Genomic DNA, 25349 nt, shown 5'->3' with positions numbered 1-25349 from the left:
AACAGCCCTCTTTTTCAGTAGCCTCTAATTTAGGCAATCAAATTAAGTGAATCTCGATTTTGTTTGAAAATACACCCACTTTTATTCAATTAATAAAAATTTTGATTCAAACAACAATAATTTTTTATCTTATAAAATGAAATGAGCTTGAGAGTTAAGTTTTTTTTTATTCTCAACAAATCAATCATTCTCCAAACCCAACAACCAATTATATATATATAATATAATAACAATAATAATATAATTAAAAAATATATTATTAATTTGTATGTATTTCAGTTGTTTATAAATCTTCATTCAAGTTAATCTAACCTTATTAATTTCAAATCAATTTTGTTTTATTTACTTTTTTTTAGCTTTGTAATATTTTTGTACACTTTTTCCTTTTTTTTTGTATAAATAATTAAAAACACATATAAAATAAACAATGGCTGATAAATCACTTTTGGACAAAGCTTGGGAAAAGACTCAAACCAAGGTAAGCAATCAAATAAACTAATATGATATGGTTTTGAGAGTTGTTATATATTAATATTTTGAATATATTATCATTAATACTAGACTTTCACAAGTTGGGTAAACTCACATCTCAGAAAGCTTGGATCGTCAATTGAGAATATTGGTACAGATTTTGCCGATGGTATCAAGTTGGCTCAATTGTTGGAGGTCATCTCCAATGATCCAGTCTTCAAGATCAACAAGAATCCAAAGTTGAGAATTCACAACATTCAAAATATCGGTTTGTGTTTGAAGCACATCGAAGCCCACGGTGTCAAGTTGGCCGGTATCGGTGCTGAGGAGTTGGTCGACCAAAACCTCAAGATGACTCTCGGTATGATCTGGACCATCATTTTGCGTTTCGCCATCCAAGACATCTCGCTCGAGGAGTTGTCCGCCAAGGAGGCTCTCTTGTTGTGGGTCCAACGTTGCACCACACCAGCACCATTCAACTTGAAGGTCAGCAACTTCCACACAAGCTTCCAAGATGGTTTGGCATTCTGCGCACTCATCGCCAAGCACCGTCCAGATTTGATCAACTACGAATCACTCAACAAGGAAGACAAGGCCGGAAACCTCCAATTGGCATTCGACATTGCCGAGCGTGAATTGGACATCCCAAAGATGTTGGACGTCAGCGATATGCTCGATGTCCCAAAGCCAGACGAGCGTTCCGTCATGACCTACGTCGCCCAATACTACCATCACTTTGCCTCGTCGCGTAAGGCCGAGTCCGCCGGTAAGCAAGTCAGCAAGGTTCTCGACTTTATCATGTCGATCGAGCAAACCAAGACCGACTACATCAACCGTGCCACCAACCTCGTCCAATGGATCGAATCCACCAGCAACCGTTTGGGTGCACGTGATTTCGGTGACTCTGTCGAGTCGGTCCAACAACACATGGCCGCCTACAAGACCTACAAGAGCACTGAGAAGCCACCAAGAGGACAAGAGTTACTCGAACTCGAGACCATCTTCAACTCGTTGCAAACCAAATTGAAATTGAATCACCGTGAACCATTCGTTCCACCACAAGGTTTGTTGCCAGTCGACATCGACTCACGTTGGTCAAAGTTGGAGAAGGACGAGCAAGAACACAATGAAGCTCTCCGTAAGGAGTTGAAGCGTCAAAAGCAAATTGCTTATCTCCTCCAAAAGTACAACCGTATCATCAAGAAGTTGGAATCATGGATCGCCTCCAAGTCTGCCTACTTGACCTCCACCGAGTTGGGTGACTCGATCACCGCCGTCCAAGCCAAGTTGAAGAACTTGGAAGCATTCGAGGGTGAATACCAGTCGTTGCAACAACAATCCAACGCCGATTTGACTTCGATTCTCCAACAACTCGAAGCACTTGCCTACTCTGAGACTGCCGCTCTCTCTGCCAAGAAGGACAACTTCTTTGCCAACGAATGGGCTCAGACTCAAACCACCGCCGACACCTACAAGAACTCTTTGTTGGAAGAGTTGGCCAAGCTCCAAAAGATCGAAGACATGTTGGTCGAGTTTGCCAAGCGTGCCGCTCAATTGAATGTCTGGATCGAGTCTGCCGACGACACTGTTTCCGACCCATTGAACGCCGACTCTGTTGAGGTTGTCAACGAGATTCAGGCCAACTTTGATTTGTTCCTCCAAGAGCAATCTCAACAGTACGCCGAGTTGGAGGCTCTCGCCAACTTGACTCAAGAACTCAGAAATTTGGGACGTGCCGAAAACTCATACTCAATCATTTCCTACGAGGACGTCAGCAACAAGTGGAACGCCTTGTTGGCATCGATCGAGGAGCGTAAGGGACTTTTGGCCAACGAACTCCAAGTCCAAACCAACAACGACGCTCTCTGCCAATCATTCGCCGAGAACGCCCAAAAGGTCAACGAGTTTTGCACTCAACAAACCAGCGTTCTCTCAGAGAACAACTCATCGAGTGCCGAGGAGCAATTGAAGGTCGTCGAATCCGTCTTGGCTGCCGCCTCACAAAACGAATCACTCCTCAACGACTGTGTACAATTGTCACACCAATTGGATGAGGCTCAAATCACCGATAACCGTTACACTCAACTCACCATCGAGTCACTCAAGATGAAATGGGAGAAGTTCATCACCCTCGCCAACAAATCAGAGCAAGTCATCCAAGGTGAGATTCTCTCCAAGTCGCACACCGGTGTCACCGCCGAAGAGCTCGCCGAGTTCCGTGCTTGCTACAACCATTTCGACAAGGATCACAACAACTCACTCAACCGTTTGGAGCTCTCATCGTGCTTGAAGGCACTCGGAGAGGAGCTCACCGACGCCCAATTGGATGCAGTCATCGCCCAGATCGCCGATCAAAACGGTGACGTCGCTTTCGAGCCATTCGTCGACTACCTCTCGAAATCCAGAAAGGGATCGGATACCGCCGACTCTACCAAAGAGGCTTTCAAGACCATGGCCGACGGAAAAGACTTTATCACCGAAGCTCAAATCCGTGCCGCCATTCCAGACGCCCAAAAGGTCGAATACCTCTTGGCCAACTTACCAAAGACCGCCGAAGGTTACGATTACAATACATTCGTTGGTACTTTATATTAAATAATAATTGAAATAATAATAATAATAAAATAAAATATATATATAAATAAATTTTTGTAAATTCAATAATTAAGGAAAATATTATTTGTTTGACTTTAAAATATTCTAAAGGGTGTGTTTATTATTTTATATTTTTCCACTCACCCCTTTTTATTGATGAATTTGATCACTCACCTGTAACAACACAACAAATAACACACACCACACTCATCAATAATATAATTTTTTGAAGAATAAATAATTATTGTTAAAAAAATGATTCATTGTTTGTTTTAAATTTTCTTTATTATATAAAATATAAATAATTATATATGTAGTAGATAGATAGATATAATGATATTAAAATCACATCATTTATTTTTTTTATTGATTTCCATATTCTTATTTTTAAATATATTTTACTATTTTAAATTTGAATATAAAGAGAGACAAGAAAATGAAATAGTAATAAATACCGAATCAATTTATAGAAATTCGAGGAAGGCTGGCTCGACAAAGAAAAAAGAACCATTTAAAAGTCATCCAGTAATTGTTGTCTTGACTTCAAATAAACCAAAACATCTAGATCGTTTGCTTGCAACTTTGGTGTCGATTAACGAGTTGGACAGAGACAGAGTGTTAGTATTCAACGATGGTCTACAACCAATAGATTCCATATTGGAGAAATACGATATTCAAAACATTCAACAAAATAAATCGACGACAAATAAAAATAAAAAGAATAAGAAATTATATGATAGTAAACCACTCCGAAAACCGAATATCACCGAACATGAAGTGGCTAGTAGCGATATCGATAAATACCGATACTCCAATCGTTTGTATCGCGAAGTGATGTCTGTCGTTTTCGAAAAGTATCCGGCTGCCATCTTCTTGGAAGACGATCTCATTCCGTCAATGGATTTCATCTACTATTTCACAAAGATGGAACCGTTGCTCTGGCAGGACAGCAATCTATTTTGTGTTAGCTCTTGGAATGACAATGCTTTTAGATGGGCAGCCTATCCGGTACAAAACTATATGGAGCAGAGAACACATGCCGTACAAAAGAGCTGTATTCCAAGAAATATGTACTCGGTCAATCGCCAATCTCACTTTGGAGGACTGGGATGGATGATCAGCAATCGTACCTACCATGAAAAGATTGCTCCCACTTGGGGTGACTTGGAAACACCATGGGATGTATTTGTCCAGAATTCAATGGAGATGAAAGACTATTGTTTGTATCCAGAAATACCAAGAGTTCAACATTCTACAAATGCAAGCAAACAGCTTTCAGATATATGTAAGTTAAATATTATAATTTCCAAAACTAAATACTTTAATACTTACTTTCTTAATCAACAATTTTAAATAATTGTATTATTTAGACAATGGAGTTGAAGATGATGGATGGTCTTACATGCAATTGTCTCTACCAAAAGTAACTTGGGATGAATATTGTGAACATGAATTCGACTACCTTGTAGCCAATGACTATGACAATCTGGTAGCAGACATGTTGAACAAATCCATCAAAATAGAATCGATTGATTTACTACCGTTTTTTGATCAATTCTCAACGGCTTCAGATCCAAAATTGGTCTATAGTATAGTGGTAGATGATGTTGCATTTGACAATGATCCTGCATGGGAGAAGCATTTGAATCCACTGGCACTGGTTGGCCGTGGTAACGGTGGAAATGTACGTGGTATCTACAAAGGAGTGTTGAGTTTTATTATTCATGGTTGGCGACTTGTATTTGTTGGACGATACTCAAAGTTCTATGCGAATATTGAATCGCTCGAAACAATACGTGAATCCGATACGCTTTCTGAGAAACTGGAGTATGATATCTCCATTAGGACGGCTAGATCGAAAGCCAATATTTTCAAGGTGTCAAACGATAAGCTGTTGGTCCAACTACTATCACTTACCAATCAGAATTGCAGGGATGGCTGCGCCAAGAATAGAAAAGGAGTCGAGTTGTTCTGTCATGAAGCTGACCAACTTTTACTTCTCGATAAGCAGGCGACGCTCTATCTCTTTGAGAAATCATGTGACAAAGTCGAAGTTGTCAAGTCGGACTATGCACCGCTCCGCCACGATAACTACACATGTGTGATTCCAACCGATCCTTCACATCTCAGCTGCACTCATCCTCCCGAGCCAGATACAATGAAAATTTGTATCTGTAGAAGAATTATCGATAAAGATAGATATAAATATCATATTTAAACAAACAAACTAATAAATAAAATATAATAATTTCAAAAGAATTCATTGATTACTTATTGTTTATTATAATGTTTTGTGCGATTTTATAGTTTATATATTTACATTGATAGGTATCGTCACAATTGTAGATATTTTTATAATAATATTATTGATTTGCTTCGGCATAATTGAACATAATATCTTTTGTTTTCTTTATGCCGAGAGGTTTATGATTCTTTGAAGTGGTGCACTGAGGTTAAGTAATGATGTTTCTAATAGATATTTAAAATTAATAGAAAACAAATGTGCAACAATGTCCAAATGCTTTTGAACATTCATATGTCCAAAACCCTCTTAAATGTCCTAAATTGATTTCTAGAGAAAGATCTCGACTGACGATAATAGACTATTACATTTAAGCGTGGCAGACGTTTGTGATAAGTCTTGCCGTCCACTAACATATTTATGATGCATATGTGGGGTGGCAACTGGTGTGACAATGATAACACAGGGTCATTATATATATGCCAAACCTAATAATATTTGAATTGGATAGTGGTAAACTACAAAATCGCACAAAACATTATAATAAACAATAAGTCCTTAAATGCATAAATAAATGATAAAGTGTAAGTAAAAATAAACTAAACAGAGTCCAGAATAATTTCGTAGTTCATATTTTTGATTTTCAACAATTTTTTTTCTTTTTTAATCACTTTTTTTTTTTCAATGCCTGAGTCGTGCATTTTGCCACCCTAATCAACAAAAGTTTTTTCAACTAAAAAAAAAAAAGATCAATAGTGAGCACTATTTTTTTTTTTTTCTTATTTTATTTATTTTTTTTAATATCATTGTGTTTTATAATCTCTTTTCTCGCAAAGTGATTTCTTTCATATATTTACATATTACTAATAGTAATTTAATATATTAAAATCGAATCGATCAACCAATAACACAGAATAATAATATAATAATAATACTATAGTAAAATGTTATCAAGATTATCTAAACCATCAACTCTCATTGCCAGATATGTAGGTGATCATCATCATTAAACAATCAGTCATTTTCAAAACAATATCATATTTTTTTATAGCTTTTTTTCCATACAGCTTTCTATTTCTTTACTACTCAGCTTAGAATCATAATCAATTTATATAACTCAGTTACGAATGATCATCATCATCATCGTAATCAAACAAAATAATATAATGGAAGAACAACGACAATATATTAGAAGAATTAGCAATCATAGTTATATTATAATACAGGATACATTAAGTAAATGAAACGTCAACAAACAAACAAATTTAAACAGAGAAAAAAAAAAATAGAGCGGTTCCACGGTTTATTTTTTTCATATGAAAATAAATATACATGAAACAATAACAACATAAAAGAAGAATACAGCAAAAGAAGAATATATTATTATCATAAATAGTAAATGACTATCTACAGGAAATCGACATAAAAAGACAGCTTTATCAACCTGTTGTGAATATAACAACAATTCTCTTTTAAAACGTCATAGTTTGTTTTGTGTTTATTGTTCACTGTTTTTTCAGTTTTTTTTTTTTTTCACACACTCTCTCTCCTTTTTTTATTTTATAAGTTTGCACTATGATTGATCATATATATTAATCCAACAACTACTACTACTACTACTACTGTAATTACATACTACCAATAATTATAGTATTCATCTAGCAGCTTTCAAGAGACAAAGAGAGTAGCTGAATTGTCAACACTCTCAAATGGATTAAAGGTTGTTTCATTGTCAGGTGGATTCACTGGACCAGCTGTATCGTTGGGTCTCTTTGTCAACACCGGTAGCAGATTCGAAACACAACAGACCGCCGGTGTCAACCAATTGTTGAAGAATATGGTTTTCCAATCGAATGCCTCAAAGATTCACTTGGAAGTCCAACGTGAGATCGAAGTTATGGGATCGACTGCTTTCGCCCAAGCCAGCCGTGACAACCTCTTGATCTCCACCCAAACCTTGCCAACCTCATCGCTCCAGATGCTCTCGATCATCGGTGAACTCACCAACCCAACCCTCCCATACCACGAGGTTCGTGACACCGCCAGCTTCACCAACGAGGAGTCAGAGTCACTCTCACACTGCTCGGAGACTTCGTTGTTTGAGGATCTCCACAGAGCTGCCTATCGTGGTCGTACCCTCGGTCGTCCATTGGTCGCACCATCATGCAACTTGGGTAACTTGTCACACGAACAAGTCCAATCGTACGCCAACCAAATCTACAGTCCATCGAACATGGTTCTCGTCGGTGTCGGTCTTGCACACAAGGAGCTCGTCTCCGAAGCCGAACACATCACATTCGGTCGTCAAACTTCCACCGGTTCCTCTGCCGCCAACGTCCAAATCCCACGTTCGCAAGCTAAATACGTCGGTGGTGACTCACTTACCTACCAAACCGGATCGACTTCCGTCGCTTTGGCATTCGAAGGTTTCGCCGCTTCCGCCTCCACCAAGGATTTGGTCGCATCGGCCGTGCTCCAAGCCATCTTGGGAAGCGGTTCCGTCCAACCATTGACCGCACCAGGCGCCGGTAAGACCTCGCGTCTCTTCAACCTCCTCGAGAAGTCGAACGGTGCCGTCGAATCCGCAGAGTGCTTCTCATTCAACTATGCCGATTCCGGTTTGTTTGGTATCTACGCTAGCGCTGCCGACGCCACCACCGATGCCGCCACCATCGTCAAGCAATTGGTTGCCGAGTTGGTCGCTGCCTCGCGTACCTCTGGCCAAGAGTTGGAGCGTGCCAAGCAATTGACCAAGAAACACTACTTTGAGTTGTGCGAGCAACGTTCATCGGCCCTCGAATTCGTCGGTAAACAAGCACTCTACAACACCAAGGTTTTGACACCAGAAGAGTTTGCTGCTGCTGTCAGCCAAGTCACCGCCGAAGACGTCAAGAGAGTCGCATCAAAGATCCTCGCTTCCAGACCAACTTTGGCCGTTCGTGGAAACCTCGATAACGTACCAACCCAAGACGAAATTTCAAGTTTTTTGAAGTTGTAAAAAATACATAAATAATAATAATAATAAGATAAATAGTTACTTAATTAATTAATCAATCAAACAAAACCTACCAAAAATCAATCAAATCAATCTCACTCATCATCAAAATCAAAATTATAAATTAAATAATATAGTTTTTTTAATAGTTACTCTAGTATAGTAGTAGTAGTGGTAGTAGTACATTCATTATATTTTTGTTTTATCTTTTTGATTAATCGAATCTCTATTATATATTTATTTTTGTTGATATTTTAGCATACATTGTGTATATGCATTCAATTCCTTTTCACATAAAACTAAACCTCTTCTTGGTGCATCTTTATCCTAATTATCATCCAATTTGATTGATTGATTGATTATGTTAATAAATTTGAGTTTCAACAACATAATAATTGTTATATATTACTTGTTCATTCAAAGGAATAGTAGATTTTTCTATACAAATAAAGAATTTAGCAGCAACTTCTTTGCATTCTGATGTAACTGCAGGGAAAAAAGGTGGTACTCTTAAATCTTTATCACTGTGAATATAATGATCCTCTGACATATTTATAGTTGATCAACTTTAAACAACCTGAACAATTAACAAAACAGATTAATTAAGCAATGAAACAATCACTTTATTAAAAAAATTTTTAAAAGTCAAAAAAACGAAAAAGTAAATAATTAATATTTTTGCTTTCGAATATCATATCATCATAATTATGTGTTTACACTAAAGTTTTGATTATTATTGTTATAGTAAACGATCATCACCAAATGTTTTATCAATATTAATTGAATCTTCTTAATTGTTAATCTAAAAAGTGATTTATTTTAAAATCTCCAATCATAATATTATTTGTGTTTTTCTTAAATATTACTGTCCTCTTAAATCTATCTATGATTAATGATAATGTAACTAGATTCATCACTGAGTTTTGAGCCAACTAGAATGAAAAAATCAATTTTATTCTTTCATAATAATTATGTGTTCTAAAAATAATCAGTTTCATTCTAATTTATTACTGAATGTTTTGAAAAACCAAGTTTTTTAAAAAAAAAGTTTAAAAATAAATAGTTTATTAATTAATTTGCTTGATAATTATGACCTGTTTTGTTAATTCAAAGAAGATATTATCAAATGCCATCTAAGCATCACAATTATGAAGTTGAGTTGTGTTGAATTTTTTAAATTTTTAAATTTTTTTTTTTAATTTTGATTTGAAATAAATAGATAATTGATTGCACAAACTTAATAATCAATCAGTAAAGTAAAGAAAAGAAAGTTAAGTTTAGATAAGATAGGATAAGAAATTATAATATAACAGTAATCAATCATGTTGAGTAGAGTTAATAGATTAAAGAATTTGGTTGGACCAATGTCAAGATTGATGGTGGGTCAACAACAAAGATTGTTGCTGAACAGTGCTGCTGCAACAGTAGCCGTCGGTAGTCAGAGTGGTTCAGTTGGTGTTCGTTCATTCTTCACCATTATCAATCAGTATGAGGCAGGTGTTACATTCACATTGGGTCGTCTCACCAGTGTAAAGAAACCAGGTATTCGTTTGTTGATTCCTTTACTCCAGGAGATGGAAGTCGTCGACATGAGAACCGTCTCAATCAGTCTCGACAAGCAAGAGATCATCACAAGAGATAACATCTCTCTGGTTGTAGATGCCATCGTCAATTACCGTGTTGTCGATCCAGAGAAGGCTGTCATCAAGGTTTCAGATCACGATAGAGTATGTACATAACTGTGTAACAACACAATGAAACTGAGGTTCATTTATCAAATTAAATTTCCACTAACCAAAAACAACCTTACTTATCAATCACAACTCTTTATCTCTCTATCTAATAGATTATTCATGAACTTGCACAAATTAAAATTAGAGAGTTGTTATCACAGAATACTTTGGATGAGGTATTGCATAATCGTGAGAAGTTTGGTGTTGAGATTAACGAGAGTGTTGCAGAGATCGCCGCAGAATGGGGATTGTTTGTAGAGCGTATCAATTTGAAGGATATCAAGTTTGAGGAGGGTATGAGTAGAGCCATGGCAAAGAAAGCCGAAGCCGAACGTCTCAGAGAAGCAAAGATCATTCATGCTCAATCTGAAGTACAAACTTCAAAAGAGGTAAATACTATTTAAAAACAAAAACAAAATGAAGTTTATTTACTAACTAAATCAATCAATCAAACAATTCATGAATATAATAATATTATAGATTTTACAAGCAGCAAAGATGTTAGAAGGATCACCAATTGCTATTCGTTTGAAGGAATTGGATGCACTGCAACAAATCGCAAAAGAACCATCGAAATCCTTCATTTTTGTACCATCAAATATGTTCCAAAGTGTTCAAACACTTATGAACGAAGTTTCCAACGATAAAAAAGATAAAAAGTAGAATCATATATAATTTAATATAAAATAATAATAATATCAAATGTTTACTGTTAATTAATACAATGGAATAAATTAATGAATGACAAAACAAAAAAATTAGATTGAACTTCAATAGTTGAAGTTTTATTAAACGTGGTTAATTCATTTTGTGAAAAACATATTTTTTCTTTGATATCATATGAATTATTATTATAGTTTTTTTTTTTTATCAATTTCAAAGAAAATAAGATAATTGTTTGTTTGTTTGTTAGTTAGTTATGACAAAGAGTAGTAAAGTTAATTCAGATCCTTCGTTACCATATACATGGACTCAAACTTTGAGTGAAGTATCGGTAACTATAAAGACAGAGAAGCCTGTCAGAGGAAAAGATCTAGATATCAAGATCACACAGACACACCTCACTGTTAAGAACAAAACTTTGAACACTGTCTATATTGATGGTGATCTTTATAAACCTGTAAATAAATCTGATTGTATTTGGCAGATTGGTATGTAGTTACATTTGATATCAATAGTTTATAAACTATTATATTAATAGTTGGTTACTATTCGCATATAAAATAAAAGATAATGGAAATGAAATTATTATAGAGTTATATAAAACTACTTCACAAGAATGGTGGAGTTGTGTCATTAAAGGACATCCAGAGATCGACGTTCAATCGATTGAACCAGAGAACACCAACTTGTCCGATCTAGATGGTGATACAAGAGGAATGGTTGAGAAAATGATGGTAAGTTAATATAACCGACGCTTAGGCATTATATATAAAGTACATATATTAATATATATATTTGGTTAATTCATGATTATAATAGTATGATCAACGTCAAAAAGCGATGGGATTACCAACATCAGATGAAGAAAATAAACAAAAGATATTAGAGAATTTTATGTCACAGGTAAGATTTATAATGATCATCATTTAATATTGATTTCAAACTCTAGTGGATAATGATTTATTAATAACTATCTATATATATATAGCACCCAGAAATGGATTTTAGTAATGCCAAGTTTAGTTAGATTGGATTATCAGATTCACACAAAGAAGATAGAATACATTCAATGTAATATTTTTAAATTACTCTTTTTATTTATTCTTTTTGTTTGTTTGTTTGTTTGTTTTTTTTTGTTTAATTGATTTCCCTTTCTTTGCTTTACTTTGATGCACTACCTTGTGTTTGAGAATCTGTTGTAATAGTGGTGGTTGTTGTAGTTATTTCTTCTTTTGGTTCAATAGTTGGCATTACGATTGTTGGTGCAGATGCAATTGGTTTATCTTGAATGAGATGTTGGAAGATGAGATTCTGTAGTTCCATCTGATTCTTTTGTAATTGATGCATTTGTTGAATTTGCATCTGTTGGATCTTCATCATGTTGTCAACCGACTGTTCAACTTGGTGTTGCTGGTTGTATCGCTCAATCTGTAGTTGTCTTTCCATCTGATTCTTTTTAGCTTGTTTCAAATAGTCTGATTCATAGCCTGGCTCCACAGCGGTTCTATTGACAGTTGTCGTAGTGGTTGTGGTAGTCGGAGGAGCTACTGAGCCTGAGGAACGTAGTTTCTGACCTTCTGAGCTATACAGTGAGTGTAGCGGTGTACGGAACTGAGACGCTGGATCGTATGCACGATTTGCATTGACAATCGTCTTTCTCAAGTTTGGCGATTTGTATTGACTCTGAGTGAGACGAGTCGTTCCTGGTGTCGTAACCAAATTGACTGTTGTTGTTCTTGAGAGATTGCTGTTTGGTGAAGGTGGTGCTGGAGGATTATAGGTAGCAGGTGGTAATGGGGGTGCTGGTGGTGTGTAAGCAGCTGGTGGAATGGGAGGTTGAGGAGGTGGATGATATCCACTGGTTGAGTCATGAAGCAATGGTGCTGATGGCAGCGGATGAATAGTTGGGTGACTGGTGATAATGTTCACAGTGTTTGGATTTGGATATTGGTATTGTGTATTGGCATACTGCTGATATTGAGATGTGCCGGCAGCAGCTGCTGGTAGAGGAACGTATGACTGTACGTTGGGAGGTGGTGCAGGACCTTCTCTTTGGTACAACACTGGTGGGATATCCAGGTATTGACGATGACTAAAGTTGTGGAGTTGGTCATGTGGAGGTGGTCCTCGTGATATCCAGATTGGCTGAGCAATGTTGTGTCTATGTGGTTGATCCAGTAGATATTCAAGAGTGGCATCGACCTTTCCGTCGCCAACACCCTGGACAATGATGGGTTGAATCATTTGCTCACCAGGCTTGACAGTTCTAAACTCAATCTTCTCACTACCCAATGGAGCTGTTGGTGGTAATGGAGGAGGAGGTGGTATTGGACGATTCAGTTGTCTATACGATCTAAGAGGGGCATCCGAATAGACAGTGTCATACTGTCTTTGATCAACATGTTGAGCATCGGCAGCAACAATCTCATCGTCAGTGCTGAAGGGTGTGTAAGTTTTGAGGTACTCGACAATCTTGTTGTAGATGTACACCTTGGCTTCACCTTGACACTTGATATAGTATGACTTTCTCTTTCTGGGATTCAACACACGGATTTTGTGAGCTTGACTCACCTTAACACGGATATCCGATGGTTCCTCAATGACATCGAGAATCGATGTATATTTCACATCGAATTTCTTACGGAATCCATCGGTATCCTTGAGATAAACGATTCTCTTGTTGGTGAACAACAGTGTCTTGCGATTCTTGTAGATAAGATGACTAACGTATCGCTCATCTTTGGAAACCATTTCCAAGAGTGGCATATTGATTTGATCGGGTGACAGTCTTTTGAGTCTACCAGAGGAAATCAGATTGGTAATGAACAAGAATTGTCCATATGCCTCGGCTTCATCGTAGACTTTCAGCGGGGTATCAGAGAACAATGGTCTTGGATAACGTATTCTCTTGCGCTCCATGTTGAGGTGAGTCGAGTTCTTGACACCCTCACACGACTTTGAAACAAAGTCGAAGCTACCTGCCAGCGGCTTCAATACGATACCGACAATACCTTTGCCGACACCCTGAAGACCACCAACAAATCCACCTTCCTTTCCACCGTAATAAGGTAAACGGAATATTCCAGTGAAACCTCTCTGCAATGATATCACAAAGATACGACCACCCAAAGAGAATCCTTGAATGGCATTACCCGGTGCTTCAGCAGAGATATATTGTCGCTCAAGAATGTATTGTTGATCCATTGAGAGTGTAGACAATGCTTTGGCAGCACTGGAACTGAATTTCGTACCAGAGTCAAACAATCCATAGACTGTATGTTTAGCAAGACTCTTGGATCCACTTGAAACCCCACTTCTAAAGTCAGAGCCAACAATACCTTTACCAGTGGAAACAAAGAAATCTTTGAATCCAACACCAAAGTTTTTGAACAATCCAATTGGATTACCCAAGAAATTAAAGGTTCCTAGAATCTTGTAGACCTCAGAGAGACCCTCAGATAGATAGTGTCTGAATAGTGGGTTGAGAAGCTCGTCATTTGTACCGAATGCATGTGTCAGTTTAAACGAGTTCAAAAAGATGTGAGCTTGTTGGAAACTAACTAAAACAAAACCTATTCTTCTAAATGCACGGACCATTGGTGCTTCTAAGCTTTGGAAAGCACCGGATTGTTTTGAGAGATCGAATGTAAGGTACATACTGATTGGTTCAATAGAGAGGTTCTCAAAGTACATCTTCTTGCCATGAAGCGATGGAATTGCACGTTGCAACATTTCATCGATGAAACCATCTCCAATGTCTCCACTGTAGATTGGTTTCAAAACATCGACGTGTTGCAGAGCCATCTTTGTCTTTTTCCTTCCCGTCCAGAATGAAAAGTCCAAACTGTTAAAGAATTCCAAGAGGACATAGAGATAGCGTTCCTCTAACTTGACATTGATTTCCTGCATCTCCAGAGATACATTATGGAAATAATCAATGTTCTTAAACTTGTTGGATTTGACAAGTTTGAAGACGAGGAATGAATCTTGCTCACCGATTTTCTCAGAGAACATCAATACCGGATGAGAGAATGGTGTCACCTTGGAAAGTTGATTGTCGACTTGCATCGATTGAATCTTCATTTCCAGCGATTGAATGAAATTACTAAAGTAATACTCCATAACGATATCATTGACAGCGACATAGAGGATCTCAGTAGGATTTGCATTGATAAGAGAAATACCAACACCAGCAAAATTCATTTTGAAATATTGTCTCGATGTTTCCTCCTCTTCAACCCTGTTCTCCTTATAGGTGGAATCAGTGAGTTTCAAAACTCTTGTTGATTCCTCTGGTTCCACATTGACCTTGATAATGGTATGAGTATTGTGATGATTGAATTCCAGAGGTTTGAATTCCTTGATCTTGTCTACCTTGATCGAAGTCTTGTGGGTATGTTGCTCCGACAGTACATTGACTTCAAGGACATGCTCTTGTAATGGTTCGTCCCAGGTGAACGAGATAATCTCTCTCGGATAGATATGAATGGGTGCACCGCAACGTCGTTGATTAACAACCAGTGGGAATCGAGTCATATTGCTAATCTTATAGGGAGGTTCCTTCATCTCAACGGTGATAATGAAAATAGTGGCTGCTTCCAAACAATTTTGTATTCTTATGAATGGTTCAAAGTGGAATTCACGTGCTTTCTCATCGTTCTCCGAGTACATCTTGAATGCATAGTCTTGCACGTTGAGAATCGAGAATGCACTGGACCATTGCGCACCCGGATAGTCCATACGAACCAGCAAGTTTGGTGGCTCTTTGTTATCGACAAAGAAATAGCACGGTACTTTTTCATTTCTCCTCACCTTGATTTCATAATCCGTATTGACTTGTTTGTAGACCAAGTCGAATGGATATTGATTGTAGAAGATATAGCGTGGTGCGAAAACAATGATCTTTGTTTTCAGGTTTGGAGTGACATCTATCGATACACCCAGTGAGTAGATGTAGCCAGTTTCACTCTTTCCACAGAGAGGACGACCACGCTTCGATCGCACATTGACCATACCACGATCACCGATGGCAGTTATCGATATCTTATCGGACCAGTCAGAGTCACCCACACGAATACGAATGGAGTTCTCAATGTCTTTGGTCTTCTTGTAGGAGAACATAATTGGATCGACCTTCTGGCGATGGTGTTCATACCATTCATAGGGATTGACAATGATTGGCTGAGTTTTCGATTCCGCTGCAACGTGGTTCAGTGAAACGGTTCCTTCGTTGTGATCGCGCGATTTGTATGGCTTCTTACAATAGAGATTCAATCCACTCTTATTAAAAATCCAATATTGATTGTAGAAAACAAGTTTACGCATTCCACCTTCAGAGTCATATTCAATGTTGAAATGAAGATGTTGCGATCCCAATTGATAGGCTAGAATATCGATGATCTGGATATTATCGGTATTGGAAATCGGTTTCTCTTCAGTCCAAATACCATGCATTCTGGCTTGCACTCTGAACTTATCGATAATCGGTAGTTCATAGACCTCCTCTTTTGTCTCTGGATCCAGTGCTTTCTCAATGGAATACGGTTGATTGTTGAATCTTGAACTTAAACGATATACAATTGGATAGGGTAACAGGTTCTTGATTTTCACCATTGGACATAGTTTGATGATGGAACAACCATTCTTTTCCTTTACATAGCATTTGATCATAGTGTATTTGTCATCAACCAGTGACTGTGAGGTGAACAGCTCAACAGAGTTCAACTCACTGATGTTCAGTGTCTCTGTACTCCACCGGTAGTCTGGTCCAGCCGGTTTAAGTTTCAACAGAGCATTCTTCATTCGATTCACAGGTACCGGTGCTTTCATTTCACCTTCACGAATGATTGCCGAGAGATTGGGTGGTTGTTGCATACCGTAGCCAGTGGCAACCGTTGCAATATCAATGGGGAACTTGGTGAGATTCTTGAAAACCACAGGGAATCGAATGGTAATGAATTTCGTGCCATTCTTAATCTCAACGGTGACAAGCAGTGTGGTCGACGATGTAGTGTCAAGAGTCACTGGATATTCGTAGGTTTTGATCTTATCGAGTGGCGCAGCTATTGATTTCTCAATGCCGAGCAATTCGACATTCAGCACGAGTTGGCTGAATGTATCCAAATGAATTTGAATGTCCTGAGAGAATTTGATTGGCATTGAATCGCCTGGATACAAATCAAAGAAAATACCATAGTTGTCGACATTGACGAAGCGACGACCGTCCATCTGCTCGTAGAGAACACCTTCCACTGGTTTGCCATCGTGTGTCTCCAAACGATAACGGATCTTTGAACCGGTTTGGTTGCGAACATAGAACGGTGCATAGGTAGTTTTGTTTTGGTTTTGAAGTTTACGAATTCTGCCAATCAGCGATTTCTTTTGTACTTCGTTGGGTGAGCTCTTCTTGGCAAGATCGTCGGCTTGCATCGGTGGCTTAGCGATCATGCTGAATGGATATCCAAACTCCTGACTGTAGGTCATCAGGAACAGACTTACATTGTCCATAAGAGGAAGAGTTACATTGATATTGAGTAAATCCTTTGAGAACAGCTCCACTGACAACTCCTTGGAGAATATGACGTTGGTCTTGAGTTGCCAAGGTTCCAAGAATGGCTCCCAGAATGCAATACGATTGTTAAAGTAATCGAGACTGATGACACTGTCCAACTCGATCTCCATCTTTGTCTTGATCAACATCTTTAGGAATCCATAGGTCAGTTTGAAATTGAAGAGCGGTGAGTTCATTTGGTTTGGACTAAGATCGTCAACCACCAAAACCTCAATGTTTTTCAAGCATAGCGAGAACTGAGTGAATGGTTTCTTCTGGATGATAGTGGCATTGGAGCTGTCGGTTAACTGCTTCTTTTGCAACTTGGTTTGGTGCGTACGAATCATCTCTGCTGACCTGGTTTTTAGGTGGAACAGCTGATTCATCTTGGCTGGCGAAGATGATGGTGATGGAGTGTAGAGAAGTGTGCGTGTATGCTGAGGAATTGGAAGGAGAGCACCAACGGCATTCGTCAATGATGACTTTGGACGTGGTGACATTGTTGGTGACAGTGGTGTCAATGGCGACATTAGCAGTGGATTAGGTGAGCCAGGTGGTGATTCAACTTCCACCGATGGATTACCGTTGGATTCATTTCCTTTCGATCTACGATACAATATATTCTGTATGGTTTCATACAGATCCAAGAGATATCGATAGGCACGACCCGAAAAGAATAATCAACATCTTGTCCAACTCACAGAAGTAGAATTGATTACCCTCTGACACCAAACAGATACACAGCGTCGTTTGGAACGACTCAATAAAGAGTTTGGCAGAGTGTTTCAATCGATCCCATCGATCGATACAAGTGTGTCGTTGGCCAAAGAATCGGACATGTTGTTGCTTTGATTTCTTTTTCATGTCTGGAATGATTGGACTGCTTAGCGATCCACGATTGCAGCTGTAGCCAATGAGAATCTTGAAAAGACCGTCGGATCCCGATTGCATATCGATATTGATACCCGCCGACATCATCAGAGTGATTGCACTGTGATCGGTGTAGCTACCAATCATCAGATCCGCATTCTTCACATGAATCTTGATGGACATTACCAACTCCCATTCACCCGCTGGGTTGAGTTGCACCGGTACAGGAATATTGTCAGGATCGGTCAAAGGCACCAAAAAGAATGCGAGACGATCTACCCATTCCAAATCGATAAAGAACACCAATCTATCAATGGGTAACTCCAACTTTGAGACACCATTAATTACCTCCAAACTAAGAACAGGGAATTTACCTTTGAATTTCTCTTCGGCAGTGATAGAGAGAATCTCTTGACTTCTTCCATCGATAACCAAGTTCTTATTATTGAATCCAAGTGTCATTGTTGTAATACCGATTTCAATATCACCATTATTAAAATAATCCAAAACAATAGTTGGTTCACCCATAATCAAACAAACTAAATTCTCTTTACTATAAATGTTTTAAATATAAGAAATTGTTAACAATTTAACTAATCTAATAATCTAATAGTAATAACTTACTCAACAGGTAATTTCTCATCTACCAAATGTAATTCCAATGTATTTCCAATGTTGATGGAAAGTGTTGCTACCTTTGATTGTCTTTCTTTGGTGTATGCAGGTGATAGCGGAGGAGGAACAACCTTTTGATTGAAGTTTTGCATGATAACATTATACAATAGATTGTATTGGAATTGAGTCATCTTTAGTAAGATATCTTCAATATCCATATTTATCTTTAGCATTTGAGTTGATAGAGATGTCTCAAACTTCTTGATAAATGTACAATCCACTTTCATTGCTTTCAACAGCATTGGACTAACCATGATAGTATCATCTCTGGTCGTACCGATTGTCACATCTTTGATCTTGATATGAATTACGTCTGCCAATGGATCGGTTTGATCCAACCACAACGAAATCTGATCAACGCCCAAAACCAAACATTCATTAGATCCCGGATTCTTTGGTAGAAACAATTGATTCTCATCAATAGTTATATCAAGATTTGTAATTGTTTTTCTTTTGAATATAACTTCTTGGCTTGGCGAGGCGAATGGATAGTTTTCCTCTCTGACAACGGTGGTTCTTGGTTCATTGGCCAATATAGAACTGGATGTCGAGTTTCCCAGTGGTGTTGTCGATTGTTCAGGTTCTTCAATATTCTCCTGCACGATATAGAGTGTTGGGAAGCACTCTTTTGAACACCTCTGAATATCATCGATGTAGTGACGAATGGTATTGATAGTTTGGAGCAGTAGAGTAAGCTTTATCTTTCCAATGGCAATTGCTACCACTCTATTATATCCCCACTCCTTTGCCTTGCTAATATTATGACTGACCACATGCATCTTTACAATCGGTACATTCCTTGGTTGCGATGGCAGTGCTTCCAACATCTTTTGATGTAATCCTTTCTCCATTGTTAGATCCATGAATTTCATATCACCAACACTTAACTATAAAACAAACAAAAGATGGTTAATAAGTTATTAAATAAGTAAATAAATCAGTAGATGGTTATATGTTTTGAAATTTACTGTGCAATCATAAAGAGGAAGTTGGAATACACCAACGATATGAACTTCATCAAAGTTGAATGATACCAAGTCATTCTCCTTGGAGCACAAAATGAGTGAGAACTTTGGAACATTGATAACAATCTTTGATTTCAGATCGTTTGGATCAAATTCATTGGCATCCAACTTTTCAGATATCTTTTTGTGTTTGTGTTTGACATGATGAGTATCGTTAGTTAAAGAATGATACCTAGATCCTTCGATTGTAAGAATTGATTTCTTCTTTTCATGGCTGTGGTTTTTTTAAATAGATTAATAAAATTATAATATTATTTTAATGATAATTTAAACTTACAATCTGTTTGCATCGGAAATAGATTTTCCAACGATTTTCAATAGAGATTTAATACATTCTTTCGGGAGACTGATTCTAACACATTGGGTGGAGAGCGATGCCACGAAATCGATGTAATCATATTCCAGTGAGTTCTTACTGATACTTATCAAATGGATCGATACTGGATGAGTCTGTATTCCTTGTTTACCGCTTTTGAAATCAGAGGAACAGCTAGCCAGGTTCGAGTTGGAACTGGTAAGAGTGCCGTGCGGATGAGGGAATATCGAGAGCACCGGTATGATCGAGTTTGAATCGGTAATGTCAACGTGATCCATGTCAAGTAGTACTTCCATGTGTAGGAACTTGGCCAAACTCTTGCATCGGATATTGGAGAGTGTCACAACTATAGATTCGGTTCGTTCGTAGTTCACCTTGGCTTCGATGTTGGCAGTCTTGAAAAAGAACTTCAACAGTACACAGTTCGTAAGCATCTCTTTGGTCTTCTTGCGAGCGTGCAAAATCGACTTGGTGTCTGAAATGACAGAGAGTTTCAAATCGACATTATTCTTATTCTTTGGTCGTTCAATCGATACCACATCGTACATCTCTGAGAGTTCTTTCGATGATTTAGTCTCCATATCAATGAAATACTCTAACAATCCATTCTTTCCAACAATCTTTGAGATATTATAAATATCCGTATCGGACACCTCAACTTTAATATCTGACAATAATGAATGGCATCTAGAATAAATAAAAAAAACAACAAGGATTTAATAATCAATTTAAATTAGATCTAGATGAAATGTTAAGTTTTAAAGTTAACAACTTACATAACTTGTGGAATATTAAGATTGAATGGATCGGAACAGAGTTGTAGGAATACTTGGAAGTTGGTTGGATTTACAAGATATTTAAAGTCAGAGATCTGTGAGAACTTACAGATTTTAACGAATATGTTGGATGCTTGGAATGTTACACCTTCGTAGAATTGTGCGTTGTTTATATTCAGACCTTCGATATCCCATTCTTCCTCCTGGAATACCGAGTGTTTTGAGGTGGCGTTGGCGGGTTCCGATGCCTCTGGCGAATCCGGTCGGATATGCGAGTGATCCAAATTGTGTTTGACAATCTGTTTGTGTATCTGTGTGCGTTTAAAGAACTGATTCAAATCGATCGGTGTGTCGACAAAGTGAATTGGACAGTTGTCACGCCACCACTTGATTCTCTCGACTAACATTTGTTTGGCGCGCGAGAACCGCTCGGATTCTTCATCCTCTTCGATCATCTCGATCAACGCTTTGCAATCCCAAGCTGGATCCAACGGCTGACTCTTCAAAATGATATTACCACTGCTGATAACCAACAGCAGTGTATCTTCCTTCTCGATAGACTCTGGGAAAACGATGGTTGGAACAGCGATATCAAAGTCGAGATCGGCCGACTTTTGGTTGCGAACCAAGTGTCTCAACTCCTGAACAATCATATCCTGTAGAATCTTGAGCTTCTTGAAGAAAGAGTATTTCAAAGTGTCGAGCGCTTCCTGGCTGGCGTGCGTAAAGAACGAAAACATCGTGTCGACAAACGGCTTGCTATAGACCAAGAAGAACGGCAGTAGCTTCACCCGCATCAGCCAATCGGTGTCAGTCTCTGGCGGACGCGTCCAAAAGGTGAGTGTTAGCAACTTTTGCGCGGTGGCGCTGGCAAGCAGTCCACCGGACGGCAGCTCGAAACCGCGACGCTCCACAATGATATTCTCAAACTTTGAGTTCTTGCTGCACTTGTCCAACACGGTGAATGTCTGAAGCGCAAGGTCAAACTTTGTATTTCCATAATTCTGATAGTCAACGGAGAAGTCGAGCTCTGTCGCTTCAATCGATGCCAACGGCACGATGATACCAGAGTCTCGCCAATCGAGAATAGAAATACAAGCGTGTTTGATGTTGGCTTTGAAGGTAAATGTTACGAAATTCTTTGGAGTGGCACCGGCCAACGCTGACAACTCTAAATTCAGTACTCTATCCAAGAAATGAAGTTCATCATTGCTCAGAATGAATTTATCGACATTTCCGCTTGATGCTCTGCCAAAACCGAGATTCTTCAGACCGAACCAACCACTTATCCACCAACCTTCACTATCATTATATTGATCTACTTCATCTCTTTTAATTTCAATTACTTTTCTTTGTGCAATATTTCTAAATCTAAATGATCATTAAATAATAAAAAAAAGTAAGTAATTTTCAAGTGTTTAGAAATGGATTGATTGATCAACCAAAAAAAAAAAAAAAACAAAAACATGGGAATGAAGTAGATCAACTTACAAAATTACATCTTCGTATGATAATATCTTTTCGATTTCAGATAATATATTCTCTTCTATTTTTGTTATCTTTTATTTTTTAGAATAAGATATATATGTTAGTTAAATTGAATTTAGGTTAGTTAATTATTATTAAGATTGAACATACTCTTCTATGTAACATCTTCTCGGTATAAACTTTAACATAACAATTTCTTATGTTTTTACTCTCTTCGATTGCACTCCAAGATTGTTCGTCTCTCTGTTTCTTTAGGTCGGATAGAATGGCTTGATATGCAAAACGCCACCATTTCGCTGCGTTTCCTTTGATCGGCTCACTCGGTCGAAACGCTTTGTACTTTAACACCTTACGCCAGTCATGCAAGAAAAACAGAAGATTAAGCATATCTCTATACTGTGTATCCATTAGGTGCAAATCGATTTGCTTCAGTCCAATGTTGATATCGGCATTTGTCAACAGCCGCTTCATCACGCCGCTGTTTGTCACCACTTCGTTCTCCTCGTCTTTAATACAGATCTTTATGAAACCGGAAAACGGTTGTATAATATATTTGTGATCCATCTTGATACGCTGTCGAGGTATCGAATGCATCAGTACGACTTCCATGTCTTCTGGGGTCACCAACTTTGTCACCCCGAAAGCAGAGTTCCAGTAGACAGAGAAATTGAATAGCGAACACAGCTTGAATGCCTCCGATGTGTTGTAGACACTGTTTGACTGTAGAGGAACCCATAGCTCATTGGTCGACTCAAAGTTGAACGACTCCACTGTCATTCCGACGGAGAATCGCTCCTCGGGCGACGTCTTTTGGTCTTGATAGCAAACGTGGACATTGGTGACACGCAACAACAGACACTTTATCAGTGATTTCAACATGCGAAACCATATTGTTTCGCCACCGCCACCGCTTATCGATGACAATCCAACCGACGACGCTGTCTCGAGAGTTCGTTGAATCTGCGCGAGGTCGTCCATGGAGACACCGACGCGCGGTTTCTTCTCAGCGGCAGCAGCACTCGCAATGTCTTTTCGCCCGAACAACAGGAAGACACCATCGACATTCACAGTGATCTTATCGGATAGAAATCTGAGAATCGGTACATTGATTACCACTCGCTGAATGACACCACTCACCAACTCGAAAGGCAACTCGCTATCGAAAACATCTTTTTTCAACTTTAAATTCTCCAAGACGATCTCACCCTTCCAGAACGGTATCGAAAGAGTATCTAAATTCTCTATATATCCACTCAGTAGCTTCTGTAGAATATTAGGTAATATTTTAGATATCATATTTAAATATATCTAAAAAACAACAAAACAAAACAAAACAAAATCTTTATTATTTCAAATTTATTATTAATATTATACTTTTCAAATTTTTCCAATTATCATTTAATTAAATTATATTTCACATACATTATTTCCTAATATTATTATTTTATTTTATTCCTTTTACTTCCTACTTCCTATTTCTTTATTTCTTTCCAATTATTTATTTATGATTGATTAAAAACAATAATTTTTACTAAATATTATTTATTACTTTCCAATGTTAATATGAATAATTTAAGAAATGATTATTAGATTGATTGATTGTTATAAATTAGTTATATATTATCTACATTCATTTGATTTATTCTAATTTTAAATATAATTATTTTCTATTATCCAATTTTTTTAATACTATCAAACAATTTATTCTAGATTTTTTTAAATTTCATATTATTATTATTATTATTAAAAAAAACATAACCATATAAATATAGACGACAAGATTGATAGAAAGATAATGATAATGTCTCGCTTTATTCTTCCGCTATTTGTTACAATGATTTGGAGATACTCATATTCATATTTTATCGTCTTATTTAATTTATAAAAAATAGAAAACATTTTATATTAACTCTGACTCTCACACTGCATATATACTCAAACACACACAAACACACATTCACCACCACTCACACTTAATTACACTATTGTTCACACTCCTCTTTTTATAAAATAAATTGAATCTATCTAATTTCATTGTTTTTCTTTAATTTAATTTAATTTTTATATTTTGTTGTTTTTTAACCACAATAATCAAAAATACCAACCACACTTAACCCTGATATAGTAATTGATTTATTTGTTTATTTTTCAACTTTTCTTCTATTTAAATAACAAGTTTTATAAGGTTTAAACTAGTTTTAGGTTTAACTTTAATTATTATTCTATAGTTATTCTATTTTTAATGGATTAAAAGACTTGTAGTATTACTACCAGTACAACAATTGATTTGCAAATCGAATAGAACATACAGGGAGAGCTGAGTATCATAATTTTCTCTGATATTATTCTCTGTTTATTTATAAAAAAAATTATGATTTTGATGGTCAAAAAAAATATCATTTTTTTTTTGTAAAATTTACAAAGATTTTAAAAAAAAATATCATTTATTGAAAAAAGTATTTTATGTTCTCTAGAATTATAGTTATTATATATTTGTTACAAATATTTAAAAAAAACAATCAAAAAAATGTTAATCTACGTAAATGCAACAAACAAACAATTTTCATTGGAGGTAGAAAATACTGATAGAGTCTTGCACGTAAAGAATCTGATAAGAGAAAAGGAAGGAACAACTGGCAACTACCCGGGATACACAGGTCGTTTGGTTTATTGCGGTAAAATTTTAGAGGATTCAAAGACACTTGCTCACTATGATGTTCGCCCCTACACCACCTTTACTTTTGCTTGGTCTGCTCCAACAAATCCATACGATCAATAATCAAATAATTACATATCACACAAACACATCAATCAATAGTTTAATATAAGGAAATATGGGGAGGGGGTATATTATTTTTAATCAATTATTATAACAAACAAACAAATAATAATAATAATAAAAACAATAATAGAAATTATAAAAGACGACTTGTAATTATTATTTATTAAA

The 25349-nt window shown here is 37.1% G+C and overlaps 8 protein-coding genes across 8 annotated transcripts; 5 read left to right on the top strand and 3 right to left on the bottom strand.

Moving 5' to 3' along the window:
• Window positions 1-427: 427 nt before the first annotated feature.
• Window positions 428-5284, top strand: abpA (alpha actinin; the record flags this gene model as incomplete). Its single annotated transcript, XM_020575285.1, has 4 exons — window positions 428-478; window positions 562-3052; window positions 3491-4351; window positions 4437-5284. 4 exons carry the CDS (start codon window positions 428-430, stop codon window positions 5282-5284), a joined length of 4251 nt encoding a protein of 1416 aa, XP_020434805.1.
• Window positions 5285-6474: 1190 nt separating this feature from the next.
• Window positions 6475-8466, top strand: PPL_04381 (M16 family metallopeptidase; the record flags this gene model as incomplete). Its single annotated transcript, XM_020575284.1, has 4 exons — window positions 6475-6544; window positions 6705-6757; window positions 6960-8289; window positions 8453-8466. 4 exons carry the CDS (start codon window positions 6475-6477, stop codon window positions 8464-8466), a joined length of 1467 nt encoding a protein of 488 aa, XP_020434804.1.
• Window positions 8467-8540: 74 nt separating this feature from the next.
• PPL_04380 (uncharacterized protein) lies at window positions 8541-8853 on the bottom strand (the record flags this gene model as incomplete). Its single annotated transcript, XM_020575283.1, has 2 exons — window positions 8541-8630; window positions 8713-8853. 2 exons carry the CDS (start codon window positions 8851-8853, stop codon window positions 8541-8543), a joined length of 231 nt encoding a protein of 76 aa, XP_020434803.1.
• A 772-nt stretch (window positions 8854-9625) lies between these two features.
• Window positions 9626-10699, top strand: PPL_04379 (uncharacterized protein; the record flags this gene model as incomplete). The annotated part of the gene is made up of 3 exons (XM_020575282.1): window positions 9626-10030; window positions 10150-10425; window positions 10517-10699. The coding sequence occupies 3 exons, from the start codon at window positions 9626-9628 to the stop codon at window positions 10697-10699; spliced, it is 864 nt and encodes a 287-aa protein (XP_020434802.1).
• Window positions 10700-10955: 256 nt separating this feature from the next.
• nudc (NudC domain-containing protein) lies at window positions 10956-11726 on the top strand (the record flags this gene model as incomplete). The annotated part of the gene is made up of 4 exons (XM_020575281.1): window positions 10956-11187; window positions 11291-11433; window positions 11519-11602; window positions 11688-11726. 4 exons carry the CDS (start codon window positions 10956-10958, stop codon window positions 11724-11726), a joined length of 498 nt encoding a protein of 165 aa, XP_020434801.1.
• Window positions 11727-11860: 134 nt separating this feature from the next.
• vps13E (vacuolar protein sorting-associated protein 13 family protein) lies at window positions 11861-17380 on the bottom strand (the record flags this gene model as incomplete). The annotated part of the gene is made up of 1 exon (XM_020575280.1): window positions 11861-17380. One exon carries the CDS (start codon window positions 17378-17380, stop codon window positions 11861-11863), a length of 5520 nt encoding a protein of 1839 aa, XP_020434800.1.
• A 100-nt stretch (window positions 17381-17480) lies between these two features.
• On the bottom strand, window positions 17481-22963 carry PPL_04376 (vacuolar protein sorting-associated protein; the record flags this gene model as incomplete). Its single annotated transcript, XM_020575279.1, has 9 exons — window positions 17481-17606; window positions 17889-18672; window positions 18744-19681; window positions 19763-20033; window positions 20097-20822; window positions 20912-21409; window positions 21899-22240; window positions 22403-22470; window positions 22550-22963. 9 exons carry the CDS (start codon window positions 22961-22963, stop codon window positions 17481-17483), a joined length of 4167 nt encoding a protein of 1388 aa, XP_020434799.1.
• Window positions 22964-24926: 1963 nt separating this feature from the next.
• Window positions 24927-25178, top strand: ubqN (ubiquitin; the record flags this gene model as incomplete). The annotated part of the gene is made up of 1 exon (XM_020575278.1): window positions 24927-25178. One exon carries the CDS (start codon window positions 24927-24929, stop codon window positions 25176-25178), a length of 252 nt encoding a protein of 83 aa, XP_020434798.1.
• Between the last annotated feature and the right edge of the window lie 171 nt (window positions 25179-25349).

Source organism: Heterostelium album (assembly GCF_000004825.1).
Source record: "Heterostelium album PN500 unplaced genomic scaffold PPL_contig9, whole genome shotgun sequence".
In the NCBI taxonomy this organism is placed as follows: domain Eukaryota; phylum Evosea; class Eumycetozoa; order Acytosteliales; family Acytosteliaceae; genus Heterostelium; species Heterostelium album.
The sequence above is the reverse complement of the archived record's forward strand: the minus strand, read 5'-3'. Positions and strand labels throughout refer to the sequence as shown.